Source organism: Clinocottus analis, unplaced genomic scaffold, assembly GCF_023055335.1.
Source record: "Clinocottus analis isolate CAN_PGR_092001 unplaced genomic scaffold, fCliAna1.0.p SCAF_4, whole genome shotgun sequence".
In the NCBI taxonomy this organism is placed as follows: domain Eukaryota; kingdom Metazoa; phylum Chordata; class Actinopteri; order Perciformes; family Cottidae; genus Clinocottus; species Clinocottus analis.
The window spans coordinates 24,177,386-24,188,047 of record NW_027176153.1 but is presented as its reverse complement, the minus strand read 5'-3'; the positions used below and the strand labels follow the sequence as shown (position 1 = coordinate 24,188,047).

The 10,662-nt window shown below is 40.8% G+C and overlaps 1 protein-coding gene across 1 annotated transcript in view; it reads left to right on the top strand.

The window, feature by feature from the left end:
• Nucleotides 1-8,438, top strand: part of ccm2l (CCM2 like scaffold protein) — a 9,679-nt gene extending 1,241 nt beyond the window's left edge. The window contains exons 2-11 of the mRNA XM_068597914.1: nucleotides 1,277-1,444; nucleotides 1,544-1,627; nucleotides 2,049-2,232; nucleotides 3,537-4,210; nucleotides 4,746-4,875; nucleotides 5,429-5,492; nucleotides 5,820-5,976; nucleotides 6,228-6,366; nucleotides 7,627-7,774; nucleotides 8,042-8,438. Coding sequence (XP_068454015.1) covers nucleotides 1,277-1,444; nucleotides 1,544-1,627; nucleotides 2,049-2,232; nucleotides 3,537-4,210; nucleotides 4,746-4,875; nucleotides 5,429-5,492; nucleotides 5,820-5,976; nucleotides 6,228-6,366; nucleotides 7,627-7,774; nucleotides 8,042-8,174 — 1,881 coding nt within the window. The 3' untranslated portion in view covers nucleotides 8,175-8,438. The remainder of the gene's footprint in view (nucleotides 1-1,276; nucleotides 1,445-1,543; nucleotides 1,628-2,048; nucleotides 2,233-3,536; nucleotides 4,211-4,745; nucleotides 4,876-5,428; nucleotides 5,493-5,819; nucleotides 5,977-6,227; nucleotides 6,367-7,626; nucleotides 7,775-8,041) is intronic.
• The last annotated feature ends 2,224 nt before the right edge of the window (nucleotides 8,439-10,662 follow it).

Below are 10,662 nucleotides of genomic sequence, written 5' to 3'. Positions count from 1 at the left end.
TGTGTGTGTGTGTGTGTGTGTGTGTGTGTGTGTTTTACTTCCATTCTCCTCACGCCTCCCAGCCACGGTACATCAGTGTGTGTGTCTCCGTGTGTGTGTGTGTGTGTCTAACACTGTGAGCTGTATTGACAGTGATCCCAGCAGGGAGCTGTCAAAGATCACCGCTCACCTGTCAATCACTGCTGGAACAGCCGAGGGGGGAAGCGCTGCGTTAACACACACTCGTACACAAAGACACACCGACGCATGCGTGTTCACACAAATGAAGTGAAAATTCCTTCAAATTCAAAACCAAAAACACCCACCAAGTGACAAGAGACTGCTGCGATGAGAACAGCCATAATAATAAACTCTAAATGTCGTCGTTAGCGTCGCCGGCCGTGCAGCAGAGTCCGAAACAAAGCGGCCGAAATAAAGTACTTTTGTTGCCGGAACCAAAACCTAAAGTAGTTTTTAGCCATATTTTGAAAAGAAACATGCGTGAACGGATCGGATCTGACTAATCTGTTCCTGGTACGTAGACCTGGAGCATGAGTTACCTCACACGTGACACAATACGAGAAAATCCACCTCGTCAGGCTTCAGGTAAGGCTTCTGTGTTCGGTAAGCTTGATCACCGATCAATAGCGGCCCGTGAAGGTAATCGCACCAGTTAAATCAGACCTGGAGAGAATTTCTTGATTGGAAGAAAGAACCCAGATTGTCACTGACGGCTTTCCTCGATGAAAAGTTTGTCTTCATGTCGTCGGTCATGAACACACAGAAGGTTTTGCTGAAGTTATGACGCCTTAAAATGTTTCATGTCTTCTTCTCGTATCTTCCTGTCTGTCCGAATGCATCCCTATGGAAGCCCATTTCCGCCACAGAAAAAAAAAATTAAGACCAAAAAAAAAAAAAGTTGGATCAAAAAACAAAAAAAAATTTGGACCAAAAAAAAATAAAAAATTGGACTAAAAAATAAATAAAAATTTTTGACCAAAAAAAAAAAAAATCTATTAATTTTTTTAATTATTTTTTTTCCTACTTTTTTTTTTTTGGGTCCTAATTATTTATTTTTTTTTTGGTCCTAATCTTTTTTTGGCCTAATTTTTAGGTTGTTTTTTTAAGGTCCTAATTTTTGTTTTTTTTGGTCTTTTTTTTTGTGGCGGAAATGGGCTTCCATACATCTCTCTCTGTCTCTCTCTCTGTCTCTCTCTCTGTCTCTCTCTCTGTCTCTCTCTCTGTCTCTCTCTCTCTCTCTCTCTCTCTCTCTCTCTCTCTCTCTCTCTCTCTCCAGAGTTTTGTTTCACCTATTAAGCGCCTCGTCTGGTCCAAATCTGCTCGCAAGCCGGTGGATCGAGGCAGCGTTTACCGCCGGCCGCTGCACTCCGTCCCTCTCTACCCGCCGGACTACCTCATCCACCCCGAGAGGCTCATCTTCGACTACGTGGAGAAGGAGGTCAAGGTGCAACCTGAAATACACTATACGATACAACTAAATGCATAATTATATATAAACATAGTAAACGACAACAGCTGCTTGACCTTTGACCTCTTCCTTCAGTTCCTCGGTCACCTGACCTGGGTGTCGGTTTCTCTGAATCCTTCCAGCCGAGACGAACTGCTTCAGCTCCTCGACACAGCCAGGGTGAGTAATCAATACCCTGTGTATCAGTGATCACTGCTTAGTTATCAATGGCATATAATGAAGAACCTCTGTCCATAATGATAGATGACATCTTCATTTCTAACAGTAATCAACTATCAGAACTACTTATTATTATTGTGGTAATAAATATTATTTACTTAATTGACCACAGCCAGGTCAGGAATCAATACCACATCATTAACTTAACTAACTCGGGTTTAATAATCAATAACAAGTGATTGACTCTGGTCAGGGTCAGCAACAATCAATAATTTGAGCGCTGATTAAAAGTCATTAAATCTGCAATGAGACGCCGCCATTGTTCACAGTGTTTCATCAAGCAGGGCTGCAGCAGTGTCTGCCTCATTGATCCATAATCTATAATCACACGTCATCGCGTGTCCCTGCGTGACGTCAGCAGCAGCTGAAGGTGCTGCCGCTGAAGACCAGCGGGGATCAGGACTGCATCCTGAGTCTGTCCGCGCGCTGCCTGCTGCTCACGTGGAGGGACAACGAGAAGCTGCTGGTGCGGATCCCCACGCACGAGATCGCTGCTGCCTCCTACCTGAGAGACGACGCACTGCACCTGCTGGTCCTCAAGACAGGTGAGCGCGCAGCTGACGCCATGCAGCGTCCCTTCCTGAAGGATTCCTGACTAGTTATATTGTTCTATATACGACCCACAATGAAAAAAGTTAGAATTATTTTTACTAACTTCTGTAGATCCTGGAGTTCTGTTAATAGTATTTATTTGATGTGTTTTATGGTCTTGTGACTACGTGAATCTTCTGCGTTTGCACTTTGAAAATTTGACTCCTGCATAATCTTTCAATCCCCATTTATTCACACAATAGAATATTATTTAACTGTTTGGTTTCAAATGCAACACCAAACTTCCCTGAGACAAAAAGTGATCTAACAAACCACCTTACTGTTGGAAGTAAAGCAGGATTCAGGACACATTCCTTCACATCTTCCCTTCGATTTATGAAAATAATAATCGCTCTTCAGAGCTGGTTTTGTGAACCTCTGGAAGCCCATTTTCGCACTAAAAATAAAAATAAAAGTCATAAAAATAAAAATGAATCATAGTTATGACAAAAAAGAAGAAAAAAGTCATGACAAAAAAAAGTAATGACAAAAAAAAGTCATGACAAAAAAAAATCAGAATTTTTTTTGTCCACTTTTTTTTGTCATTACTTTTTTTCTCATACTTATGATTTGTTTGTATGGAAGCCCATTTCCGCACAAAAAATAAAAAATAAAAGTCATAATTCAAAAAATTAAAAAATCCTAATTATGACAAAAAGTCATGACAAAAAAAGTTGTAAAAAATCAGAATTATTATTATTATTTTTACTTTTATTACTTTTTTGTCAATATGACAACAAAAAATTATGAACCAAAAAAATGACCAAAACAAATTGACAAGAAACAATATGACAAAAGAAATTATGAAAAAAAGTCATAATTTTGGTAGGAAAAAAATGATGACAAAAAAAATTTTTACCCCAAAAAAAAATCGATTTTTTTTTTTTTTTGGGTGAGTCAAAATTACAACTTTTTTTGTGGCAGAAATGGGCTTCTACTGCTATTTGTTGAGTTAAAACATCGACAGTTACGCTTTGCATGGTTAGATTTTTTTTTGTGCTAAAATTATGACTTTTTTTCACAATTTTTGTTAAATTGTTTTTTTGTAAAAAAAAAAATTTGTCAAATTTTTTTCTTTTGGTAAAAAAAATAATTTCCACCACAATTATGACTTTTTTTCTTTTTTTTAAAAAAAAAATTTTTTGTCATTAATTTTTTTTCACCAAAATTATGACTTTTTTTTTTGGTGTCAGAAATGGGCTTCCATAGTTTCTTGTATGCGAAAGAGAAGGTCCATTGTTGCACCTCATCCCTACAGGTCTGAACGTGGACACCGTGGTTGCTGGGGAGGACAGCTTGGACCGGAAGAAGCCAACGAGCGTGGACGGCCGACGTCAGACCATGAGCTGCAACGCAGACCCTCGGCCAGCAGGGGGCACGATGGAGCGACGCCATACCATCTGCGGGGTCGACTGGAGGCAGTCGCTGTCCAGGAGCAACCACGACAAAAACCAAAACGTGGAGCGAGGGGGAGGAGGAGGTGGAGGAGAGAGAGGAGGAGGTGGGGGAGGAGGAGGAGGAGGAGGAGGAGAGCGAGGAGGGGGAGGAAGCCTAGAGAGGAAAAGAGCAGGAGGCAGCTGGGAGAGGAGGCAACAAACACGCAAAACAGGAGGGAGCTGGGAGAACCGCAGAGCGAGGCCCACAAGCGGGAGCTGGGGGGTCGGGGTCGGGGTCGGGGTCGGAGGCGGGGGGAGCTGGGAGAGGAGGGGTGGAGGAGGAGGTGGTGGTGGTGGTGGGAGCTGGGAGAGGAGAGGTGGAGGTGGAGGAGGTGGTGGTGGTGGAGGGAGCTGGGAGCGGCGGCAGGCCTGCACCGGGAGCTGGGAACGGGGGAAGAGCTACGGCAGCTGGGAGAGGAGGAACCACAACCCGCTGGAGCCCACGCCCTGCCCCGACGCCTACTGCAACCTGGTGCTGCTGGCGGTGGAGAGCAGAGTGGGTCCACTGCTGTTACTGGTCTGGAGATAACTGGTCTAGAGATACTTCACAACCTCACAAGTTAATGCAGGAGTTTTACTTATGGCAAACCTTTGTGGTCCATGACCTCAATTATGTTTTGTTTAATTTTTTTAAAGCAAAACATAATTACATTTTAATTTTCAGGAGGATGGAGAAGGGACAAGGATTTTTTTCTTATTTTTTGTATACAAAATAATATCAGTAAGCTGAGGCATAGTACAAGATATGCCCGTTCACTTGATGCACATCTATTCCACGCTTAGCTTAGCATAAAGAATGAAAAAAAAGAGCCTATTTGTTTATTTCCTGCTGTGTACACAAATTACACAAACAAGAACAAGTAATAAGTCAACTTTAGTGGAGCCTTGTGGTGTTTCTGGTGTGTAATACACTCAATCAAATTTAGAAAGATAAAGAAATGTGGCAGGAGGTCACAGATATTGATTTGATAACTAATTCAGTGTGATGATAGCCTCTTTGTTTGTTTGTTTATGTGTGTGTGTTTGTGCAGGATGCTGCAGAGGAATACTGCTCTCTGATCTGTCAGATGTTCCAGATCATTTACGGCCATCAGACCATCGAGTGTGTCGACAGAGCCGGGTTTCACCACTCAGTGCCGGACCGCTATTGGCTGGAGAGGAGTGAGTGACGCGTGGCTTTCTGTGTCGAAAGTAAAGTAGTGCTGCACACATACAGATACTACTACCTATTTCTGGTTCGTATCCTGACCTGCAGCTACAACGGCATCGTCGCTGTTAAATGCTCCAGAATAAATAGCTATTTAATCACTTTGAAATCAAGCAATCCACAAAGGAAAAAGTAAACATCCTGAGGTAAAATGTTTCTACTGGCTAGAGAAAAAGCTGCAGTACATCATCCGTATGTCATATATTTAGTTTTAACGAATATTTCAGCGTCTACGAGGATGCTAGCAAGGCGTTCGTGTTTGAAAGTACGTGCTAATGTATCATAGATACTCATTAGACGCAGTGCATTGTGGGGGAGTCAAGCATGTTCAGTCAGCTCTTATTCTCTTAATGAAGAATACATCTGGGCATTTGTGTGCGTGCATATACAACAGATACTGCAGTGTGAAAGCACTTCTTGCACTTTTGAACACATCCAGCTGTTGGTCTATATTTAAGAGTTTAGCGGTTGTGAATAGTCAAGTTTAAACTTAATGTCTCTTTGCAGGTGACAGCTGTCTGACTGACGTGTCCTACGGTTATGATCCAGAGTTTAGCTGCTGCAGCTCGTAGTGAGTAACATTCTGTCCTTTCAAGGGCTCCAGATAAATTAATTGTGTTATCCTCAGCCCAGAGAGCTGTGTGATTGATCATTTGGAGACTTCTACAAAAAGCTAATATGGAGAAAAGTCAAATAGTTTCCTGAAAGACAACCCGAGTTAATGGTTTCCTTGATGAATGACGTTGTTTTTAGGGCACTTTAATGAGCACAGTAAATGAAAACTAATCAAGCATTTGACGTTTGATCCCCATCTTTCAGTTTCCCTGTCAATGTTATGTCAAAATGATATCCTGGTCACGGTGTGGTGATGATGTTTGTCGCTCTCTCGCTCTCTCAGCGATGGTTCCCAGGATGCGTTCGAGCTCTACTACAGTGAAACGTACAGCGAGAGTTCGTCTCTCTCGCTGCAGGACTCTCATCGCAGTCTCGCTTCAGCCAGCGAGGGAGGAGACAGTAACCCAGCGCTGCTGCTGATGCAGGAGTACATGATTACTGTGAGTGTGTGTGTGAAGAGAGAAGAGAGTGTGTAACTGAAAGCTGCCTCCAGAAGCCTCAAGATATATTAAACGCTCACTATGAGCTTTGCTACCGTAACGGCAAGAGTAATGCAACTTTACTCCAAATACATGCAACTAACAAGTCTTGGTTCACAAGCTGACCTGTGCAACCTGTAATGAACAGACTCGTGGGCTCTATTCTGGTTATTTGGATGCTCTTCATGGTCTCTCTCTGTGTGCACGAGTAGCTGCGTAACAAGCTGAGTCCGGTGGAGTTGCAGCACTTTGCGGTGTTGCTGAGAGAATACAGACTGGCGTCAAACATCGACCACTTCTGCTCCGAGCTGCTGCAACTGTACGGAGACAACCGCAAGTTCCTGCTGATGGGTGAGGCAGAGAAAGACACACACACACACACACACACACACACACACACACACACACACACAACAACACAGCTCATTAACTAACTGATATCATATATATTGTTATTTTGGTAGTGTTGCAAAGAAAAGAGCCGGAGGAAACTTCCGGATCTGAAATGTGAACGTGGCCTAAACTTGCATTTGTTCTGATAGCCAGCAGAGTCTTCTGTTCTGTACGGAGGTAGATTTGTGTCTTTTTTACCCGAGCAAATTTCCTGTTTGTAAGTAAATTATTTCCAAATCTTTGCTCTCAATTTAAAAAAAAAAAAAAAAAAACCCTCTCAAAAGAAAATTTGCTCTCAAAACAAAAATTTGCTCTCAAAAAAAAAAACGCTCTTGAAAGAGTAAATTTTTTTTTGAGAGTAAATTTTTTTTGAGAGCAAATTTTTTTTTGGAGAGCAATTTTTTTTTAGATTTTTTTTGAGAGCAATTTTTTTTGAGAGTACATTTTTTTTGGGAGCAAATTTTTTTTGGAGAGTAAATCTTTTTTTTTAATAGTTTTTTTTAGAGCGATTTTTTTTTTTTGAGAGCAAATTTTTGTTTTGAGAGCAAATTTTTTTTGGAGAGTAAATCTTTTTTTTAGTATTTTTTTTAGAGCAATTTTTTTTTGAGAGAGTAAATTTTTGTTTTGAGAGCAAATTTTTTTTTTAGATTAATTTTTTTTGAGAGTACTTTTTTTTTTAGAGTACATTTTTTTGAGAGTACTTTTTTTTGGAGAGCAATTTTTTTTTGACAGCAATTTTTTTTTAGACCTTTTTTTGGAGTGAAAATATTTTTTAATTGAGAGCAAAGATTTGGAGATAATTTACTTACAAAATGGAAATTTGCTCAGGTAAAAAAGACACAAATCTACCTTTATACCACTTCATACCACCTTCATACCACCACCATTGCCACTTCTGGTGGCAAAAAGAATTCCAATTGTATGGAAGTCCATGAGAAAATGATCATACTGCTCACTTCATTGTTTTTACTTCAGTAAACATGGTGAACATAAGTTCACGGTCTCAATCAGTTTCAAGTCTTCAAGTTAAAAAAGAAGCGTAATCTTAATTTTGTTATTTCACAATAAAAGTAATGATGAAATGATTCAGTTCCCATCCTTATTTAGATCAATATTAGGCCCTTTTGTTGTTCTCTCTTAGTGATACACAACCCAAACACAATGTTGAACAACACAAGTATTGTTTATCCGTAAACATCTTGTGTCTTTGTTTCCCAGGCATGCGTCCTTTCATCCCAGACAAGGACGTCGGGGTGTTTGAGAGTTTCCTGGAGAGCATCGGCATCCGTGAAGGCGGCATTTTAACTGACAGCTTTGGACGCATCAAACGCAGCATGAGCAACACGTCAGCCACGGCCATGAGAGGGTATGTATGTCAGGAGGTGCAGGGTTCATGTTTGAGCGTCTCAAGGCTTCGTTTGAAACCCGCTTCTGACTGGTTTTTAAACGGCACACTAGGAAATTAAGTTAAATAAGGTTATTGTGAAGTTAAGGTTTCTTTTGTCAGGTTTTATCTTACTTTGATGCAAGGCCACTCCAGTTTTGTCGACCTTTAGTAAACACAAATAAGTCTAGGAAGTCCGAGAGATGCGTTAACATTTACATAATCTGTTTTTTTCTCTCCCCCTAGCAGGTATGATAACTGCTCTTCGGCCTCAGGATCTCAGGAATTCAACCGACGCATTACTGACATCACCCACGACATCCAGGCGCTCGGCTTCCAGGACACACATGGAGACATTGAGGAGGAAGACTACTACCTCTGATGCAGGGATGAAGGAAAACAGAGAGCGATTGATTCCTTGTGGACTTGTTTAAACTCTGAATCGACCTCAAGGTGCACCTGACGTGTCCACAGTTAATTGTCTTCATAATGCAACGGTGATGATTAGAGTCGACTAGTATCCAAAAATAAATGCAATTTCAATCTAAATATATCATAACTATAAAAGATGTAAATAAACCTAACATTATACAGTTATTGCCAGGTTCAGTTTGCACTGTTTAATTGGTTCAACAGTAGTCAATAAAGAGAGAATGTAACTCACTGTATTGGATTTCTTACCTTTAACACATTTGTAAAAAAGAATTACAAAAAAATACAATCTAGATGTATTAAAGAAAATTATAGATCATCAAGAAGAATCCATTTTGAATCGAGTCTTTGTCACTACATTTGCTTAAGAACATACAAAGCTGCTTCCCAGTGTGATGGTATTTTCTGTCGGGGCTGTAATACTTAAGAACGACCACATGGGGGCAACCAAGGGTAAAAGAGCTGATTTCCAGACCGTTATTAGTCAGAAATTAAAGATTCAGTAAAACGAAAATACAGATTGAGATGGACACACAGTTAGATAGATAGATATATATAATTACATATGTAGATAGATAGATATGTAGATTGATATGTAGATAGATAGATAGATAGATAGATAGTGGCTCGCTGATGTAGCAGGGTCGTCCTGCAGCAGAGAGTCGGTTGTTCGATCCCCGGCTCCGCTAGTCCACTTATCCTTAGGACAACGAATTGGGCACATAACTGTTCCTACATTGGATGTTAGTTAGTCCTGATTGCACATTTCATAGTCTTCCTCCCATGTAATGTTAAAGCACTGTGATTGGTTGGAAGACACAGATCGACCACTTGCCATGTACCACAGATGGAGAGAGACAAACAGACTGTTGGTAAATGCTGCGGCTTTGAAATACAAATATAAAAGAAAGTACAAGCTGAGATTATCTCTCTCTCTCTCTCTCTCGCTCTCTCCCCCAACAAGCATACAGTCTATGCTCCCAACGCTGCATTGACCCGTTATCCTGGCAGCAGCATCATGACCTTCCCATAGTGCACTGCTTCTCCGTGCCCTCCGGTCCTCTCCTCTGCCAGCCCCACTGAACATCAGAGCGGGAGAGTCAGCTTCACCCGTGGGCTTCACCCGGGCCTTGTTAGGCTCCTCCCTCTCATTATATAATGGACCCAGGATGTGTGCGTTTACTTTTGACTCTCAATTAATTCATCATGAACGGAGTAACTTTATTTAACAGCAGCAGCGATAAACATTACGGTGAATGTAACAGGATTGATGGAACGCAGGCTGGCGGGATGAATAAATGCAGTGAGGCCGACAAAAACACAGTTATTTAAACAGGATACATGCGAAGAGAGTGCTGTGGTGATGATAAACGAGAGCGAGGGAGGTAGAGAGAGAGAGAGAGAGAGAGGCAGAATCATGTGAAACTGTTCTTCTCTGTTGGAGAATGTTGGGCTTATTGCAGCTAAATCTTATACTGTCCAAAAGGTCAAAGGTCAATGTTTGGATAATGATAATAAATCATTCTCGTTTCCTGGAATGTGAGCATGGTTACATGGGGTGTGTGTGTGTGTGTGTGTGTGTGTGTGTGTGTGTGTGTGTGTGTGTGTGTGTGTGTGTGTGTGTGTGTGTTATTCATTTTTTGTTTTTGACTGTTTTAATGTTCTCTTAACTGTTTTTAAATCTGCGTCATGTTTTGCTTTTAATGGTTTTATGTGAATCACCTTGTTGTTGAAATGATTAAGCCTGTGTGTGTGTGTGTGTGTGTGTGTGTGTGTGTGTGTGTGTGTGTGTGTGTGTGTGTGTGTGGTGTGTGCGCGTGTATGTGTGTGTGCAAGCACATTGTCCTTCAGCCTCATCATCGGATTACAGCTCTGTAAGCTCTGCAATCATCATGTGACGCATTTACTATGATATCATCATCATCATCATCATCATACACAGAATCCCCTCCTCGCATCATCAGGGTTACTCTGTTTACTATCATTACGAGCATTTTGAGGAATATTTATTAAAAACATATATTTGGCTGAGTTGTTGAAACAGTTGACCAATAATTATGTTTCATTTCTGCTGAACTTACTGTAAAACGTAATAACAATAATGATCTTACAATAATCTTAATAATATATTACACACAGAGGAATTAAATAGCAATTAAAATTGTAATTACTCCCAGGTAGATGATGTTGATTGAACTGTTTACTGGGTGTCTCCATGTTTGCCTCCGCACCCTGTGCAGCACAGCACTTTACTCTGCAGTTCATGCAGTGACACATCACACCCATGAATACAACAGACCACACCCAGGTTTAACAAATGTAACACTTTTAATGCAGAGTGTTATGATAAAACTTCACATCATGCAAATGAATAATACTTTCCAGTGAGATCAAACTGAAACAAATGATGTCACTTTTTGGGTTTTGCTGTTGTTTCA